This window comes from Photinus pyralis, unplaced genomic scaffold (assembly GCF_008802855.1).
Source record: "Photinus pyralis isolate 1611_PpyrPB1 unplaced genomic scaffold, Ppyr1.3 Ppyr1.4_LG1, whole genome shotgun sequence".
Classification (NCBI taxonomy): Eukaryota; Metazoa; Arthropoda; class Insecta; order Coleoptera; family Lampyridae; genus Photinus; species Photinus pyralis.
In genome coordinates, this window is record NW_022170249.1 from 54,441,009 (window position 1) to 54,458,693 (window position 17,685).

At 36.7% G+C, this 17,685-nt stretch overlaps 1 protein-coding gene and 1 long non-coding RNA gene across 2 annotated transcripts; one reads left to right on the plus strand and one right to left on the minus strand.

The window, feature by feature from the left end:
* Positions 1–2,281: 2,281 nt before the first annotated feature.
* Positions 2,282–13,896, minus strand: LOC116159002 (DNA replication licensing factor Mcm5-like). The gene is made up of 11 exons (XM_031471889.1): positions 13,595–13,896; positions 13,283–13,538; positions 13,061–13,233; positions 11,412–11,652; positions 11,106–11,361; positions 10,855–11,048; positions 10,584–10,808; positions 3,267–3,359; positions 3,099–3,214; positions 2,778–3,049; positions 2,282–2,727 (listed from the first exon to the last, which is right to left on the minus strand). The coding sequence occupies exons 1-11, from the start codon at positions 13,747–13,749 to the stop codon at positions 2,498–2,500; spliced, it is 2,211 nt and encodes a 736-aa protein (XP_031327749.1). The 5' UTR covers positions 13,750–13,896; the 3' UTR covers positions 2,282–2,497.
* A 2,926-nt stretch (positions 13,897–16,822) lies between these two features.
* Positions 16,823–16,997, plus strand: LOC116158680. The gene is made up of 2 exons (XR_004142793.1): positions 16,823–16,868; positions 16,921–16,997. It is a non-coding gene; the product is annotated as an uncharacterized LOC116158680 (long non-coding RNA).
* The last annotated feature ends 688 nt before the right edge of the window (positions 16,998–17,685 follow it).

Genomic DNA, 17,685 nt, shown 5'->3' on the forward strand with positions numbered 1-17,685 from the left:
TTTTTTAGACTGTTACGCATACCATAAGAAAATTCGATCTTTCCTTAATAAAGCATTGAAAACTGTTTTGCAATATCTCTCACCGTTTTCGAATAATAAATTTTTAAAATTACCCCTGCAAATTCAATTTTTGACACAAAAACTTGAATATCGGCGAAGCCTTGGAGCAAAGGGTCAACTATGGGGTATCGTTGTACTCCAAATTCGACGTAGAATCCGAAAATGTAGAAAAAATAGGGGGTCCCTATTTAAAATAACAAAGTTGATGGCTACTTCCGGTATTTCCGGAAGTGGCGCAATTTTGAAAATATTTTAGTTCAATTCATCATGTGCCAAAACCCTTAAAGGACTTATCAGTTTAGCTTAATTTTCAAAGGTTTTCCATATCTTTCTAATTGACGCTCGTCAAGAATGACCCTGTATATTGTTTATCAAGGACAAGAAGTGAGTTTTCGCTGACAAGTCGGAGATTTTAGGTCCAAGACGCCGAGTACGGAAATTCCGACGAGTCAGCGGGTCTCATTCGTCCGTGGTATACACCTAATTTTTTTAAAATTAGTATGCTGGAATTTCTTGTATATAAACGGCTAGTCAACACAGGCATAGAAATCAAACGAGGCAGAGAAGTGGAAAGGAGGCAGAGAAGTATTCTGCTTCTCTGCCCCTAGCAACGAAACGATACTTCGTTGTTTGAATATGATCAGCGAAATGTCACATTTGACGTAGGTAAGTATAAAAAAAAAGAAATTTGTTCTATTCCCTCCAAATGTATTCTGAATTCCTTTACTTCTAAGGACCGTTAAATTGGGTCCCTAAATGCGGAACTTCGTCTCCATATAATAGCTTCGTATGTCTTAAAATCCGTGATCCTAGTGGTACACAAAGGATTTCGGGATTTGAAAGCTCGTCGTACGATTTCAATGTTCCTTTCTCATCTCCAAGCTAATCCAAGAAATTTCTTACGATTCAGAGGATTGTAAGAGATTTCCGAGAATCTCAAGAAATTTCTTTCGTAAAGAAAATCTTTGGTGTACGAAATTTCAATACTGGTTTAGGTACTACTTTGGAGAACAGCATTATACCTGTGTAAGTGTATAATCAATGTAAATACTTTTGTCATAAATGATAACAGTGATAATTCATGTGCGCACACCATCTTACACTCAAACTTCATTACCAGAAAGTACAGGTTTCTTCTAGTACGTAGGTAGGTTAGGTAGTTCTCTTTTAGAATTTACAGTTCCCTTATGTTTATAGTTTACGTTTACTATATACAGTTTTCTTTTGGAAATGACAGATTCCTGTTAGTAGCTGCAGTTCTTTTGAGTAAATTACAGTTGCCTTATAAAATATAGTTTCCTTTCAAAAATTACAGTTTCTCATTAAAAATATCGTTCTCTATTGGAACATACAATTTTCTTTCCGAAACTTCAGTTTCCTGATATTAAATGTTTCCCCACATTTTTACAACCTAAGTAAAGATATTGCCACTGATCAATGGGTGATATAATGATTGTATTTATCAGTTTCTAACTTAGTCCAGTATGCAGAGCTGTCAGAAGGGCCGATTCCTGCAAAAGGTGGTGTAAACGATTTTATTGTTTTAAATGGTCCATTAGGGTCCAAATAACATGTATTTGAAGAGTGCACACAAATTTTTTCCCGGCACAACTTTTGGCAGCCAAAAAACCTCAAAATTAATGTTCGGACTATTTCAGTTTTTCGCTTAAAACTAGAAAACGGCCCATATTTCATGAATAACACTTCTTTAGTAAATTAAAGAAAACAAATATCTGCGGCGATAAGAAAAACAAACAAAATCGGCCCAATAGAAAAATGTTTACAAGCAATTAAAAAACGCCCCTTTTTTCCAACTTTTCTAAAAAAACTGAGTTAACAAAATAACAGACGCTCTGCGCCACTTTCAAATCTCTGTAACAGTCACCTCGAACTAGGTAGTGCAAACAGGACTTCTACGCTATGGGAAGGGAATTGAACAAAACGAAGAGTTTTGTGTATAAGACAGGAAAAAATCAAACCAGCATTGGACAAAAAAAACCTGGTATAAACATAGACAAAAAGTACAGGTGAAAATGCAAGCAGCACATGTTAAAGTCGATCATCTCACAAACAGACCCACATACCTAACAGAAGAAAAGTTAATTAGAGCTCCCTTCTCTCTCATATTGCTTACGCATGGTCCGCCAGCGGGCACAAGATGCAGTGATGAATTGGAAAAAAACCTGCCTTAGGAAAAAACTAGCAAAAGCCGTCTAAGTTTTTTCTATTATTTTATAAAAATAGACCATACAACCAGTAGATACTAGGGATTGATTTTCTTAATTCTCTATTACTCTTCATAAAAAAATAATGTACATATTGATTGAAATATGAACAACACAATCACAAATATCCAAGTACACTTATAAAATATGATTGTTTAAAAAAAATCACTGGTGATTTGTTGAAAGCACAGCCTCCAATGATGACGGTAGTTTTAACTCAGACGATATAAGACTCTACGCTGACATCGATGTTGAAGTTGCCCTCTACCAATCATAACATGAATCACTTTTCTAATTGCCATTTCCGGATATTGTTGTTGAATAAAACTTTGTATTACTGCCTCTTGGGTTACCTGTGTACCGATGGCAAATCTCTTTTTTAATTGTTTCTCAATGCGCACTAGCATCTCATGTTCGTGCTCACTTGTAAATCCTTCCGCTCCTAAAACAACCTTTTTAGATGACGTCTTTAGTTAATCGCACCAAGTATACCTATAAGACTTCCACTCATAGCCGCGTCTAAAGTGGATACCTGAAACAAGCGTAGTGCCTCATCTACGTGAGATTTAGTTGCGAAAGGCAATAACTGCATTTTAGCCAAACTCTCCGACATACGAATGATGGCTTCCAACTGTCGGACCGTAATTGGGATAACGTTTTTTTTTTCAATTTCACGTTCGTGCTGACTAGCGCCCGAACGCATCTTAACGTAACTTCTTTGTAATTGGGCCGCTGCGTCTTCGCTTAGGCGCGGGCCACAACGGCTACAAATAGAGCAATTTATCACAGACTTTTTCGCAGACCATTTTGTACCTGCGGCAAAACTTAATATACTTCTTGATCAATTCTAACGATAATTCCTCTCCTCGCGGTTCTTGGTCAAATTGGTCGGCATTTAGGTGAACGTTCATAATATGTTTGGCGAGTATCTGTGGATAACGTAACGTTAAGCTGCTTGTAGTGGTTTATAGTACAACTTACCATGTCTCTTTCTCGGTTGTGCTCATCCTTGACAATGAAGATCATGTCAAAACGGGATAAAATAGTAGGCATAAAATCAATATTTTCTTCACCCTAAAAATTATACAAATGTAGTTAAACACATACTCATACTGTCAGATACAATGGAGGCTAGGACAATGTTGATGTATCTGAATTATTTAATTATTGATGTTTTTGTTTAAATAATTGTTTTGTATATTCTGTTTCGTGATTGTGAATTGGAATTGACTAGATTTATTCAGTTAGGAATTATTTGCGTAGTATTTGTATAAGTTTACCCCATGTTTTTCTCCGGTTATTGCGATAAGAACTGTTATCGCTGCGTACGCTAATTAATGTTCAAGGTAATGACGTGATTTCGCCGGTTGGAAAACACAGGTGCAGTTTGATTTTTCGAAGGCGCGCATTATTTTGTTAAGGAAGGGGAACGGAAGTGAGGAAAGGGGAATTTTTCAGGACCTTGTGCAATCAAGGTCAAGTTTGTTGACATCAGGACCAACTTCAAAATTCCAAACACTAAAGATTGAAGACTCATTCGAGGGAAAATAGAGGAAAATGACAGTGGAAACTCCAAGACAGATCCAAATTGAAGATGTCGAGGAACTTGAAGGACCGTGCAGTAAGTGGAACCTGAGAGTGCTACACGATGATAGCTTATGAAGCTGAACCTTTTACAGACGCCGAAGCCATTGAAACTTCTCAAGGCAAAAATTGAAAAGTGACAATTAGTGAGGAGGTAAATGCGCTCAATGAAAATCACATTTGGGACCTAGTTCCTAGGCCGGTTGATAAGTAGGTAAGTGACTGTCGGTGGGCGTCGAAGGTCAAGTACAACGTGAAGGGATTGATTTCACTGAAACTTCAGCTCTACCATGAGATGGAACCCTGTGCGTTCTCTGGTGAGTGTGTGTGTGCACGTGAAGGACTCAAAATGATTCCATTTTACGTCAAAAGTGGTTGCCTTTATGGAGAGGTCGATGTTGAACTCTTCATGAGCCAACCAGAAGGTAACGATGATGGAACTGACAGGGTTCAAACTCCTACATGATAATAATAATAATAGTAGTAATATATAATTCGTGTTGTTATACAGTACACATTGTACTTACACATGTCAAGGTTGTATTGGAGTGAAGTTAAAAACAGGTTACAATTCAAATTAAAGTTTACAGTTTAAAAACTCATCGTAAGAATAAAAGGAGTGAGATATCAACAGTTGCTTGATGACTAGTTTAAATTGGTGTAGTGGTAAAAACCATATTTTTGGGGGCAGTTTATTGTAAAATTTGTGAGACTTAATATTTTGTGATAACTTTAACCAAAAATGATCTGTTATAAGGTTATTGTTGTCTCTTGTTTCATAATGGTGTAGATCTTTATGTTTTGTGTACTGAGCCTTCGACCATTTAAACCTGGACTGCTAGCGTCGTATAATATTTAATATAAAAATTGAAGCCAACATCTGCAGCGCCATCACTGGGTGACTAAAATGAGAACTAATAAATCTGAGGCGCTAAATATGAAATTTGAAAAGGACAAGTATATCCCATTGAACTATATACTCTGTAACTGGAACGGCATCGAGCGCCAAAATCGCGTGCCGCAATGATTTTAGGCAACCAGCATAACGTAGGTATTCTCATCCTCGTCTGGCACGTTGTTTTGTATTGCATATGTAGGACCGATCACACGTATTTGGTTAAAAATTCAGATAAGTAAATCATGGTGGCTCGACGCATTCCATTTGCTTATTAACGTAAAATAAAGTTATAAACATTGGTTGTGTTCGTTTGTAACGTACCCAATTACATAATATATTAGCAAGGAGGTACCTAATATATTACAATTGGAGTCGAAATAAAGGTAAATTTAAAAAAGCACTTTTTTTAGAATAAAATGAGTTTAAGAATCATGGTTACTCTAAGAGCAAAAATTCAATTTACTCGTAGTGGTCACCGCATTGCCATTAGAAGGAAACGAATTGACACTATGCTGGTCTTATGGAACGTTTGTTTCTCGTACACGACTGGAATTTGTCCAACAGCCCGATGGATCCTTTGTTTTCGGAACTACCTTGACACATCCAACGTAACTACCAAATACACCAGTTGTAAGTGTTGGTTGTGCCATCGGCAGTATCGAAGAATTCAGGACAAATACCCATTGGAACATCCACAGTGAGCGGCTTGAGTAATGCATAAGTGCAAATTTCGTTGTTGAGCAGCGAAAGGTTTCTGGTGCATCTAACTACGGTAATTGGACCAGAGCATTGAATAAGGACCAGAGGGTTTATAAGGCATTGCGCTACTTATATAACCCAGTTTTGTCCCAAGATGAAACGTACGCTGTTATGTGAGGTCAGAATTACACCTGCTACAAAAGGTCTCCCATATTTTTCGGAACTTGTCCCAGAAAAACTCAAGACCTGCAAATCCTTTGGAATATTTCGTAGGGAAATAAAAAAAGTTTGTAACTATGTGGATGGATATGGATGAAGAAAATGCAAACCGTGATATTTTCTACTCTACCTTTTGTGGTACCTATACCTGTTTGATATGTGTATGCTTTTATATTTTATCTTTACACTTTGACGCCTCCTAATGTACGTTCATTGTGGCCAAAGGAATCGGTAATAAATAAAAAAATCAATCCTTAAAGGTATTTTTCGCCCCATTAGTGAGCAGTCTCAATAATAACGTTGAGTGAAAAATTAAATAATAAGGAACTTCATATTCAAATTAGTAAGTCAAAACGGCTTTATAGGTTTTGGCGGCGTTAACGCTTTTCTTCATATGATGCTCTCTAGCGAGTGGAATGCTCTATTGAATTAGTATTAAAGAGTGCGAAAGAAGAATTATCATTCATAAGGACAGTATAAATGAGTGTGTACATTAGTAAAGAAATCTGAGCGGTGCAAATGCCGTCATGCGCAAAAATATTAAATGCGCCCGTCGAGGTTGAAAAATGTTATCAAAACGTACCCATGAAATTGAATATTTGAATTTTTGTTATGAAAATGATTGCACGTATATGCAACACAATTGATGACCATTTTTGCCAATCTCTTAATAACTTATTTTAGACAAAAATAAGCAAAATGTAAGACGTAGTATAAACCAACCCATAAGCGCACGTGAGAGAAACAAGGTAAGGGATACCTACCTCTACCCATCTCTCTCTCACAAAAATTCGCCACGGCCCCTGGCAATGGCTGATTTATGGGCGATGGCGTTCCAGTTACAGAGTATATAGTTCAATGGTATATCCACACAAAATATTTATAAGATAACTGTTTAACTTTATACCTGATGAATTAATTTATATAATAAATAAATTTGAAGTAGATATAATTTTTGGATAATAATACCAATAGATCGTGGAATAAGCTTTTATTTAACAAATGTACATGCTTATTGCAGCGTCTAACCAATCTCCAGGATAACGGGTAGTACATGACGGTGAGGGTGTTACACAACGATTAAGGTCCATATTTTGATGATCAGGAAAAGTGTTTAGGTACATTTTGATCTACTGTCATATCTTCAACTTGTTCTCTTGGTCGGAGAGACTATCGACATTTTCATTTGATGGATTCGGAAAAATTGAAGGAACTGAATTAGCCTTTTACTTATGCGAAAAACGTTTCTGTTTTAATGTCCTTGTTTTTAAGGTTATAAACTGCATCACATTCATCACATTTTTTTACCAAACAACTTCAGAGTCTCATTTTTAATTAATTATATAAAAGTAACACAACTAACTAACCCAAAACTACATACAATCGCTATAAAACGCCCAAATTAAATCTCGTAAGATTGACGTGTGTCAAATTTCGTTTCACAAATCGCACAACTGCTCTGTGATGGCGCTGTAGATGTTGGCTCTTAGACCATATAGTACATGGACTGCTAATTGTAATTAAAATATAGTCAAGGACATCGCCTGGGTATGTGCGTTTCAGGGTAAACGAGTCTGTCCGAAATTGTCCGTTGAGACACGATTTGGGGCTGTCAACCTATAAATTCACAAACGTCAATTAATTAATCACCTAGATAAGCCAAAAAAAGCAAACCTATTCTTATTTGTGGCAGTATAGAAGATAATCAAGAGTATCGTACTACGCGGTTGCCATAAAAGCTACTCTTTACGCGATCCGAGTGGTGTTCATACGACTTTAGTTTACCCTGAGATTCACATACCCACGATTACAGTGCCCTCTATCCGTGACCACCCATTTTGTATTGAAAGCATAGGGCTAATAGCAGTCCATGTACTATATGGTCTAAGTGTTGGCTTCACTGTGCTAGCAATCCAGTTATTTTTTCATCCAAGTACTGAGCTATGTTTTTTTTATGGAATGGAATGGAATGATGGAATAAGACGTTCACTGATTTTTAGCGCATGTTTTAGTTTGTGTTTTGTTCGTCCGTCTGTCCGGACCCACTTCTGCTGTTTTAAACTACACTTAGGGAAATTTTACTAGCGTCCTAGAATTTTTACCATTAAATTTCGCTGTCTTAAGAGTGTAGAAATTAATTTTATTTTTCATGGTATTCTAATCAAAGGTCTCACCAAAAGGGACTGTTTTCTAACCTCTTAGAAAAAAGAATGTGGGTGATTAATTTTATCCTTCATGGTATTCTAATGAAAGGTCTCAACCAAAGGAATTAATTTCTACCAATAAGTCCTCCTCCTTGACCCCTTATCGTGATTGGATATAATTTCTTATATCTCAAGAATAGGTTGTCAGAGGGAGGTACTCACAAAAGGCGATTGAACCGTCTGGAACAAATATATCCATTGGTGATGTCAAAACATGCGCTATATTTGTACATACAATTTATACTTGTTTGAGTAAATGTGACCTTACTCAAAGTGAAAATAATCCCTGTTTCTTTGTGAACTCCAGGACAATGTTGATGAGGACACTTCAGTGGATGATGGCCTGGTCAGCAGGAATGACAAACATTTGCAAAAATTGATTGCTGTGCCCAATGATACTTTCCAGGTACATACAAATTGGTGATGCAAAATTTTATTTAGGATTGAAAATTCAAAAATTGGCGATGGTTCAATTTTTATTTCTCAGGAAACCTACACTCGTAAAATTCTTGAGCGGTTTAGAATGTTGAGTTGTAATCGCATATTGAAGAAGGTGCTTGCGAAGATCTTAAACGACAGGAATTGAAACCAAAGTTCCATACCGCGAAGCAATTGGGTCGCTTCTATTCCTAGTTGTAGCTTCAAGACCGGACATTTGTTTTGCAATCGGATTTCCTTCAAGAAACATGGATTTTCCTACGGTAAAGGAATGGGCAATGGTGAAACGACTCTTGAAGTACATAAAAGGAACTCAGAACTACGGAATTTTGTACAAGCATCGTGATGATGATGCTGAAGCATTTCTGTGATGTGGATTACAGCGGGGACCGCCGCCGCTTATTAAGAAAAAAATAGTTCAACTCATAAGCAGTCTCTAAAGGTTGGGTTTCGTTGTGGCGTCCTGCATTCGCGGGCCAACGAAACGTCGAACTGTCATTCATTGCTATAATTGGCTACTGAAAAATGTGAAAATGATTTCATTGGCGTGGATAGTCTGGAAAGGCAGCGGCCGCCGTCGACGGCCACGTCTCCACTGCTCAAAAGCACGTCAGGACGCGAACGTCAACAACACTATGAGCACGAACTTATAAATTAAGATGGACTGCTAATGGTAAATTGACAAATGACATCTACATGGGGGCAGCCCATTGAGTTAGAAAACTAATGGAGGGAATATAATGGTAGAGGGGGTAAGAATTTTTGTAGACGGAAATTGCCACAGATAGAGGCCACTCGCGTGGATAGATTCCCGTGAAGGTACATTTTGGCCGACATTATTTGACATATGAAAACGCGGGTCCTGTCACTGTCAGTTTTCCACCAAATTCAAATTTTATTAAATTTGTCATTTTAAAGTACCTAATAATTTCGGATCGGTTTGTGCTCTGGTTTATATAAACAACTAACTGCCGCATAGTGTTTTTATCACACGCAATTTGTGAATTGAGAATGATTAGCTGCGTATCATGCAAAATTTCTCATAAAGGGAAGAAACAGGGCATTTCCTTTCATCGGTAAGACATGTCATTTATCATGTTGTAGGCGAGGTTGTAGGTACCTAGTTTATGTTTCTTAGTTTTCCAAACGAACCGGTACTTCGAGCAAAATGGTAATATTACATTTGTAAATATATCTCAAGAACAGCTCTCGAAATTTACTTTTGTGCTCACAACGCTTCATTGACTGTGATTTCGACCAAAGGTTGCACCGGAAAATGTTTATCAAATATGCAGTAGGTACTATCAAAACTTGTTTTTACAGCTAAACGTGTGAGTTTATAATATGGATATCAGGTGTAAGTTTTTTTACGAGTGCGGATACATTTTGAGACCAATAAACAATAAATTATTATTGAATCTCTCTGCCGTTGTAATGAACCTGAGACCAACCAGTCAATTGTAGCTATTTATCAACACAGTGAATTTAATGGGAGTTGTCAAGTTGTAGTGGCTATAGTAAACTGGCCTTAATGGCTTAATTATACTAATGGAACACATCGATGTATATTTAGATTTGTAAACAATGATTATATTAAATCTGCATACTTTCCCATCCTTGTCTATTTTGTTTACTTTACCACGATCATGTATTTTACTCCTTCTATCCTTTTTTTTTGTTATTATTCCTATTAGTGGAAAGAAAATTATATCTCTACGCCACTGAAGTGAGACGCTAATGATAACGGAAGTGGTGTGGTACTTTAATCACAGCTAGAGGCCACTTTTGGTTCCCGTGGTCTACGTCTGGCCAAGCATTTGATTCCCTCCATTAGTTTTCTAACTCAATGGGGCAGCCATGATGTGCACTCACTTGGCGCGAAATTCAAATCAACTAATAATTTCTAAATAAATTACTGTGACACATGTCATTTTCCAAGGCTGCAATAGTCTCAAAACTTGAGCACTAGGAAAATTCCCCTAGAAAATAACTAAAAAGTGCACATCATGGCCGCGCCCATGCTATGGCCATTTCTACCGCTATGCAACTGTTTGATCAGCAGTCCATCTTAATTTATAAGTTCGTGACTATGAGTCTAGACGTGGCCGTGAAAGCTGGACATCGTAATGAAATTCTACCAGATGAAATGCCACAGGATCTTGGGCTTTATTATTTCCATAAATCTCTATAATTCTTTGACTCTCTATGTTGATGATGTTACCAATCAATAGCAAAAAAAGAATTAAAAAAATTTACCTTTGTTTCATCCCATCTTCCAAAGATACTGTTTGCAGCAGCCAGTACCGAGCATCGCGAATTTAAGGTAGTTGTAATGCCAGCCTTGGCAATGGAAATCGTTTGCTGTTCCATAGCCTCATGAATGGCAACTCTATCGTCTTCCCTCATTTTATCAAACTCATCAATACACACAACGCCACCATCAGCAAGAACCATTGCGCCCCCTTCCATTACAAAGTTACGCTAAAGTAACCGTTTAAAGCAACGCGGAAAACATGACGAAACATACCGAATTGGGATCTCGCATTACGGAAGCTGTTAAACCGGCGGCGGAACTTCCCTTGCCGGACGTGTAAACTCCAATCGGCGAAACGCGTTCGACAAATTTCAGTAATTGAGACTTTGCAGTGCCAGGATCGCCCAAAAGTAAGACGTTAATGTCACCACGTCGTATCAAGCCGTCGGGCAGTTTTTTTCGTGAACCTTACAAAGTAAACAACAAAGTAATGTGAAACACACACAAAACGCAATTATACATACCTCCGAATAACAAACACGTAATAGCTTTCTTTATGTCTGTCATTCCATAGATGGAAGGTGCAATACTTTTTGCTAACCGTTCATAAATGTTCGGTGATGCGGCCATCCTTCTAAACAAATCTTCTTCTTCTGCGGTAACAATATTGCAAGTTTTCCTGAGCGCGTTATTACTCGTTGCTCCTTCGCCATCTATTTGTATCCCTATAACTCGCATGTACGGAACACGGACTCCAGTGGTCTCCTTTTCGCGACCTTTCTGCAATTACGAAGACGTCAAGTACAACTTTAATGAGAGGTCTATATTACCTTTGAAAACTGTTTAACTTTTTTAATCGAATACACCCCTAGGATATGGACACGATTGCCTGGGACGACTTTGTCACATAAATAGCGATCAGCATAAAGGGTCAAATGTCGAGGAATCTCCCCTTGCGGTATCTCATCAGGTAACTCTTGTAATTTAAGTATTTGAAAATCAACACAGTTGCATTTGTCAGGTATAATAAAGTACGGATCCAATGGGCATTGCGCTCTCCCCGCTTGTTCACTACATCAGAAAGTACTCTATTTGTTGATTATCATTAATTATACACTTTGGTACAAAAAATATCAAGTATGTGGTCATTTTCCATTTAGAACTGTCAGATCTTTTGTTTTTAAATATACGTACTGAAAGGGAAGGTCGAGTTTATACTGATTTTCCGTTATTTTATTGTAAAATGTATTTCGCCTTAATGAACCTTTGGATTTAAAGAAAATCTTGTTTCAAAAAGAGGCTTTTACAAAAAAATAAATGGTATTCGTCACAATATGAATATTCCTAAAAATAATACAGGGTGGTTTTTTATATTGAATGGCCCTGTATAGTATATACAGGGTGATAACTTGCGTAACGCATCATAGGGATTTCAATGTAAAATTCATAACATGCGATTATTGGCTCCCCAAATTATTTTAGAGCAAAAATGTATTAAGGTTTTTTGTAGAAAAAAATTTTTTTACGTCATTCACCCATATTAGTTTTCAATTTTATAGACGGAAAATTGAAAAAATAAAAGACCCATCTTTTTCAATAATCTGTGATGCCATGGAATTTTATAATACAAAAACTAAGCCAATATCCGTCAAGCCATGGAATGTCTGCTATAAAACAAATCAAATTCTATCAAAAAGTATTCTATTTAGAACAGCGAATTCAACATAAAGAAAGACCAAATTAGATTTAGAAAATTCCATGGCATCGCAGATTATTGAGAAAGATGCGGGTTTTATTTTTCCAATTTTCCGTCTTTCTTATGCAAAAAATTGAAAACTAATGCGGTTGATTGGCGTAAAAAAATTTTTCTACAAAAAACATGAATACATTTTTGCTCTAAAATAATTTGGAGAGCCAATAATCGCATGTTATGAATTTTACATTGAAATCCCTATGATGTGTTACGCCACCCTGTATACCTACCGTGTATCACAAGATGAACGCACCCTAGGCAAACAACAAGGTATTTTTTCGCAAAGGATCCCCTAGGCTTTTGAAACAACAATAAAAACATTTTACTGTATAAAACGCAATATTGCAAATAATATTTAATATAAATGTAATATGCGATACATCAAAATTTAGGAAATGTTACGCTCGTTTAAAAAACTCTAAAATATATTATGTATAGGGTGGTCCGTATGAAAAAATATAGTTTAGAGTCTTATAAGAAAAACAAAACACCCTGTATAAAAACTGTGTATCGCAATGCATGTTACATAAAAAAGTGCTCTGAGAAAGATTTTGCCAAAATCAATTATTTTTAATAATAAGAAAGTTATGGGGCATTAAGGAAATCGACTAAATTCGAGATGCTGCTCTTGTTCATTGCACAGCAGATCCAGTGTAAATTGTATCAGCATTTGGAAATGTTCGACTATTCATTACAAAACAAGAATAAGATTTCCCAGATACTTACGTATGGCACTTGCGCGGCATTAAATATCCTTCTAATCCAGGCTTAATAAGCAAATTTGGTACAATATTTTGACAAGAACGACACTGTATCGTAATTTTTGTAGCTTTCGCCTTAACGCCTGAAGTAGTAACTATAATTCCCGGTATTTTTACCAAATGTGATACAACGTCAGACTGCAACATTTACCTTACAATGGCCATTGAAACAAAGCAGATCTCTTACTTTAAGCGCTCTTAAATTAGACGGATTTGCATCAGACGTGAGCATTATTTGTATCTCCTCCACATTCTCTTCGCCCTCCGGTCTTGGACTTGTCAACTCGTCTGCAACCTCTTTTGCGGCCTCTTCGAAGATGGGAAGATGTTCGGTTGGTTGTTTAAGTATTTTATCGGCCAATGTTTCGTTAAAGCTACCCAAGTCTTCCAAATTCACCTCCAAATAGTAATTTTGCATGTTGTAATTGCGTTTCAATGTATCTCTGTCAAGTAATATGTATATAGAATTCTTGCTCTAATTTTATGAGTTATTGGTTACCTGTATGTGTAATTAAAATTGTCAGTGTGAAATTCTCTGAGAAAGCTTTTAAATTTCTTTTTGATACCCTGTAGATTAGTTTGAACATCGTTCTGGTTATCTTCGGGGGCGAAATTATCGCTGAAGAAGATTCCAGCATTGTCAAACCCCTCCATTCTTCTTTTTACGTGCACAAAGAGCAAAAATACCACGACAGAACAGATAATTCCAAAGACAAAGCACCGCGACCGAATTACAATTTACAAATTCTTACAACGTATAACCTCTAAAAGTTGCTTGTTGCCAGAAACCGCGGGAAGCACATAACAGCGTTGCCAAATGTCAAACAACGAAAAATTTCTTATTGCCATGTCTCTTAAAAAACCCACTACACACAGAATGTAAATTAAAAGTAGCCCGTGAGATATGGTGGAAATTAAAAGCATCGAGAACGTTCGACGACATCGACAGTGCTCCGGACTGATATCCGATATGATCATTGAATCTGTTCCGTCTATCTTACGCTTTAGCTGCTAAATGAATTGCCCTCCCTTGCCTCATCAGACAATATAGTTACAAGCCGCAACTGGTAAATATTACTGCCAAGAAAAGAAGATTTCATGGCTCCGTTTTTTGTTTATTAAAGAAAGAGAATTTCGACAAAATGCCTGTTCAGACTGGCAAGAAAAGTGTCGTGTGAGTTCTTCCGCGAGTTCTGTCAAATGAACTCGCAATCGCAATGCTATTTAACCAGTAGTGTCCGAAGGTAAAAAACGCGCGAGTTTTCTTGCTAGTCTAAAGGCACCTTTAGAACCGTGAGGGCAGGGTCTAAGGGTTGAGCCCAAGTCAACAGCTCAGTCTAAAATATTTATACGTACAGGGAGTTCCTAAATATGATGTAAATGAAGTTTATATAAACATATAGGTCCGTAAACGATTCGTACCATTCTACAGTGTTACAAGGTCCACTCAAACAGACATTCCAATTTTTGATTTGGTGCCCTGGTTCGAAGTTATATTGGTGTTCTTTTGTTTTTCGAAAGGTCGTCTGTTTTAAGGACCTTATTTTAAGGACTATTGAAAAAAAAAAGTTTTTAAACTATATTTCAACTCTCTAAAACATTTGTATTTATAATTATTTTTTATTTTTTCAAATAATCAAAGACCGATCAAAAATTCCAAAAAAACAATTTTTTATAACCTCCCCATCGATTTTTGAAAGTAAAACATTTATAAACTCCTTACACTATCTACTACCAAATTTATCCTAAATATTTTTTTCAATCTATCGTACGAATGGTGGCCATTATGGAAATCGAAATTGAAAAAAAATTGAAAAAATTTTTAGGACAAATGCAGTACATAGATGGTGTAGGGATTTTATAACTGGCTTTGAAAAATCGATGGGGTGGTTATCAAAAAAGTTTTTTTTTTTATTTTTGATCAGTCACATCCTTTCGAAATGTTAATTAGGATTAAACCTATGATGATCACTAAAATTGTAGCTAAAAACCCTACTAGGGTCCTATACCTATACCATTGATTAGGTACCTATACACACATCAATGTCTATACTTAGATACTTCAGAATTTATATGCGACGGTACAAGTGAACAAGTACAAATTATGCACAATCCTTGTGCAGGTAAAACGCATTTTTTTAAACACCCCTACGAAATTTGTTCCATAAATAAGAAAGTTGGCACTGCACATCCTACACAAAACCAAATTTGGAAAACGGCGCTACATTTGCCTTTATTTCAAGTGGCTATGTATCCAATTTCATTTAAATCTCTCCATGAATAAGAAAGTTAGCACTGCGCATGCGCAAAACCAAATTTTGAAACTGGTGTTAAATTTTCTTTTATTCCAAGTGGCTATGTATCAAATTTCATTTAAATGCCCAATGGTTATATTTCTTCCAAACGTCCCAATCGCCCTTTGTAGGTATTTTCCTTTGACAATTCACTCTTAAGATATAAGGAATTATAACCAATTACGACAAGGGATCGAGGAGGAAGACTATGGTTAGTATAAATTAATTCCTTTCGTTGAGACCTTTCATTAGAGTACCATATGAAGGATAAAACTAATTCCACTCCCTCCTCCCTTTCCCCTCCACCCCGTACTTTGATAAGAGGACATAAAGAAGTGCAGTAGTTTGTAGAAAACTGTTCCTTTCGTTGAGACCTTTAATTAGAATACAATGAGAGATAAAATTAATGTTTAACTCAGACCCCGTCGCTCACTTATCTCGAAAAAGAGTCGCACGAGAAAGTTGTGGTTTGTACAAACCAATTTATTTCGATGAAACCTTTCATTAGAATACCATGTGTTAACCCCCCCCCCATTTTCTAAAGTTTAACTTGGTACCACTAAAGGCATGCGTATGCACAATCTGATATCAATTGGTTGTCGTATGTAAAAGTTAAGTATAGGCTACCTACTGCAAACAATTCCAGGACTCTAGTACCACTTAAATCTGTGCTAGTACCATTCCCCTAGTAGTTCAAAACGGTAGAAGTGGGTCCGGGCGGACGGACGGACAAAACGTAAACAATAGCACATTTTTTTTTATTCTTAAAAAATGCGCTAAATTAAAATACGGTGTTGTTGCACAAGTGGATCAAGATTGACGTGGCTACATATTCAAGGTACAATTATAGAACCTATCTTCTTTATTCAAAAATTCGAACCACGTCCATAAGCAGGTTGATTTTTTATTTAGGTACACGAAGGGAGTTTCTGTCATTCTGACAAATGTTTTAAGTAAGTGCCATTATTTCCACTTTTACGTTTTAAGCTTTCAAAGTCGACTGCAACACAGATTTTACGTATATCTGTGACTCCAAATTGCTCTACACACATTTTATCAATTGCGGATCTGAACAGTACGGATGTGTATATAAAGCGATTGCAAGTTAAATGCCTATTTGCCTATACCTACCTATAACTATTCCACTTTGCGCAACGAAGTAAACAATTTATTTTTAAAACTTCGTTCATATAAAGTTGCCCCTCTACATAATCTTTGGCATTCGACAATAAAATAAACTCGCCATAATTGAGATAAAGTACAGGAAATTTTCATTAGTTTCAATTGTATTTGTTGCATAACTCGTAAGGAACGCAGAATGGCAAGTCAAACGCAAGGAATTCAACAACTTTTGGCGGCCGAAAAAAAGGCAGCGGAAAAAGTTAGCGAAGCCAGAAAACGTAAGTAGGTATATATATTTATACATCGATTATTTTTAGTATGTAGTGCGGTTTTGTTATGTTCGGTAAAAGATCGGAAGTATTTGAACGATTTTATTGATTACCTAACGCTTATTACATCTCTTCTATAGGTAAAACGAAAAGAATCAAACAAGCGCGGGAAGAGGCAACTGCAGAAATAGAGAAATATCGGCAAGAGAGGGAAAAGCAATATAAAGAATTTGAACATAAACATCTGGGATCCAAAGAAGACATCGCGGCCAGGATCGACAAAAATACACAGGTCCATTTTGAACAGATTGCAAGTGATGTTCAGAACAATAAAGAACAGGTAGGTAATTCAGCTTTTCCCAATAATATTCACGTTTGGTAAAAACTGTGAAATACAGGGGTCGGTTAAGTTGGCCCCCCCCCATTAAACATTTCGTTATGATATTACCATGTAATAATGCGCTCGATATGCGCTCAAACGCGCCGCTGAAAGTAATTTTTGCGCTGTTAAAGTTTTTGAGATATTTTGAAAAACATTTGGGGGGGTTCAAGTTCAAGCAGCCCCCCCCCCATTATGCAATTTGGTATATCTGATGATTCCAAATTGTGCCTGTAGTTATGCGCTAAACTGCGCCACTGGATTAACATTTTGCATCACTACCGTATGACCATAACGAAAGACAGAAGGTGGGTGGGGCTAAATTGATGGTTTTAAAAAAGTGCACTTTCTTAAACATTCTTAGTGCTATATGTTCCCGTTTAGTTATGCGCTCAAATGCGCCGCTGAAAGTAACTTTTGCGCTGTTATAGTTTTTGAGATAAAACATTTGGGAGGGTTCAAGTTCACGCAGCCCCCCCCCCACCCCATTACGCAATTTGGTATATCTGATGGTTTTGTTGTTTAC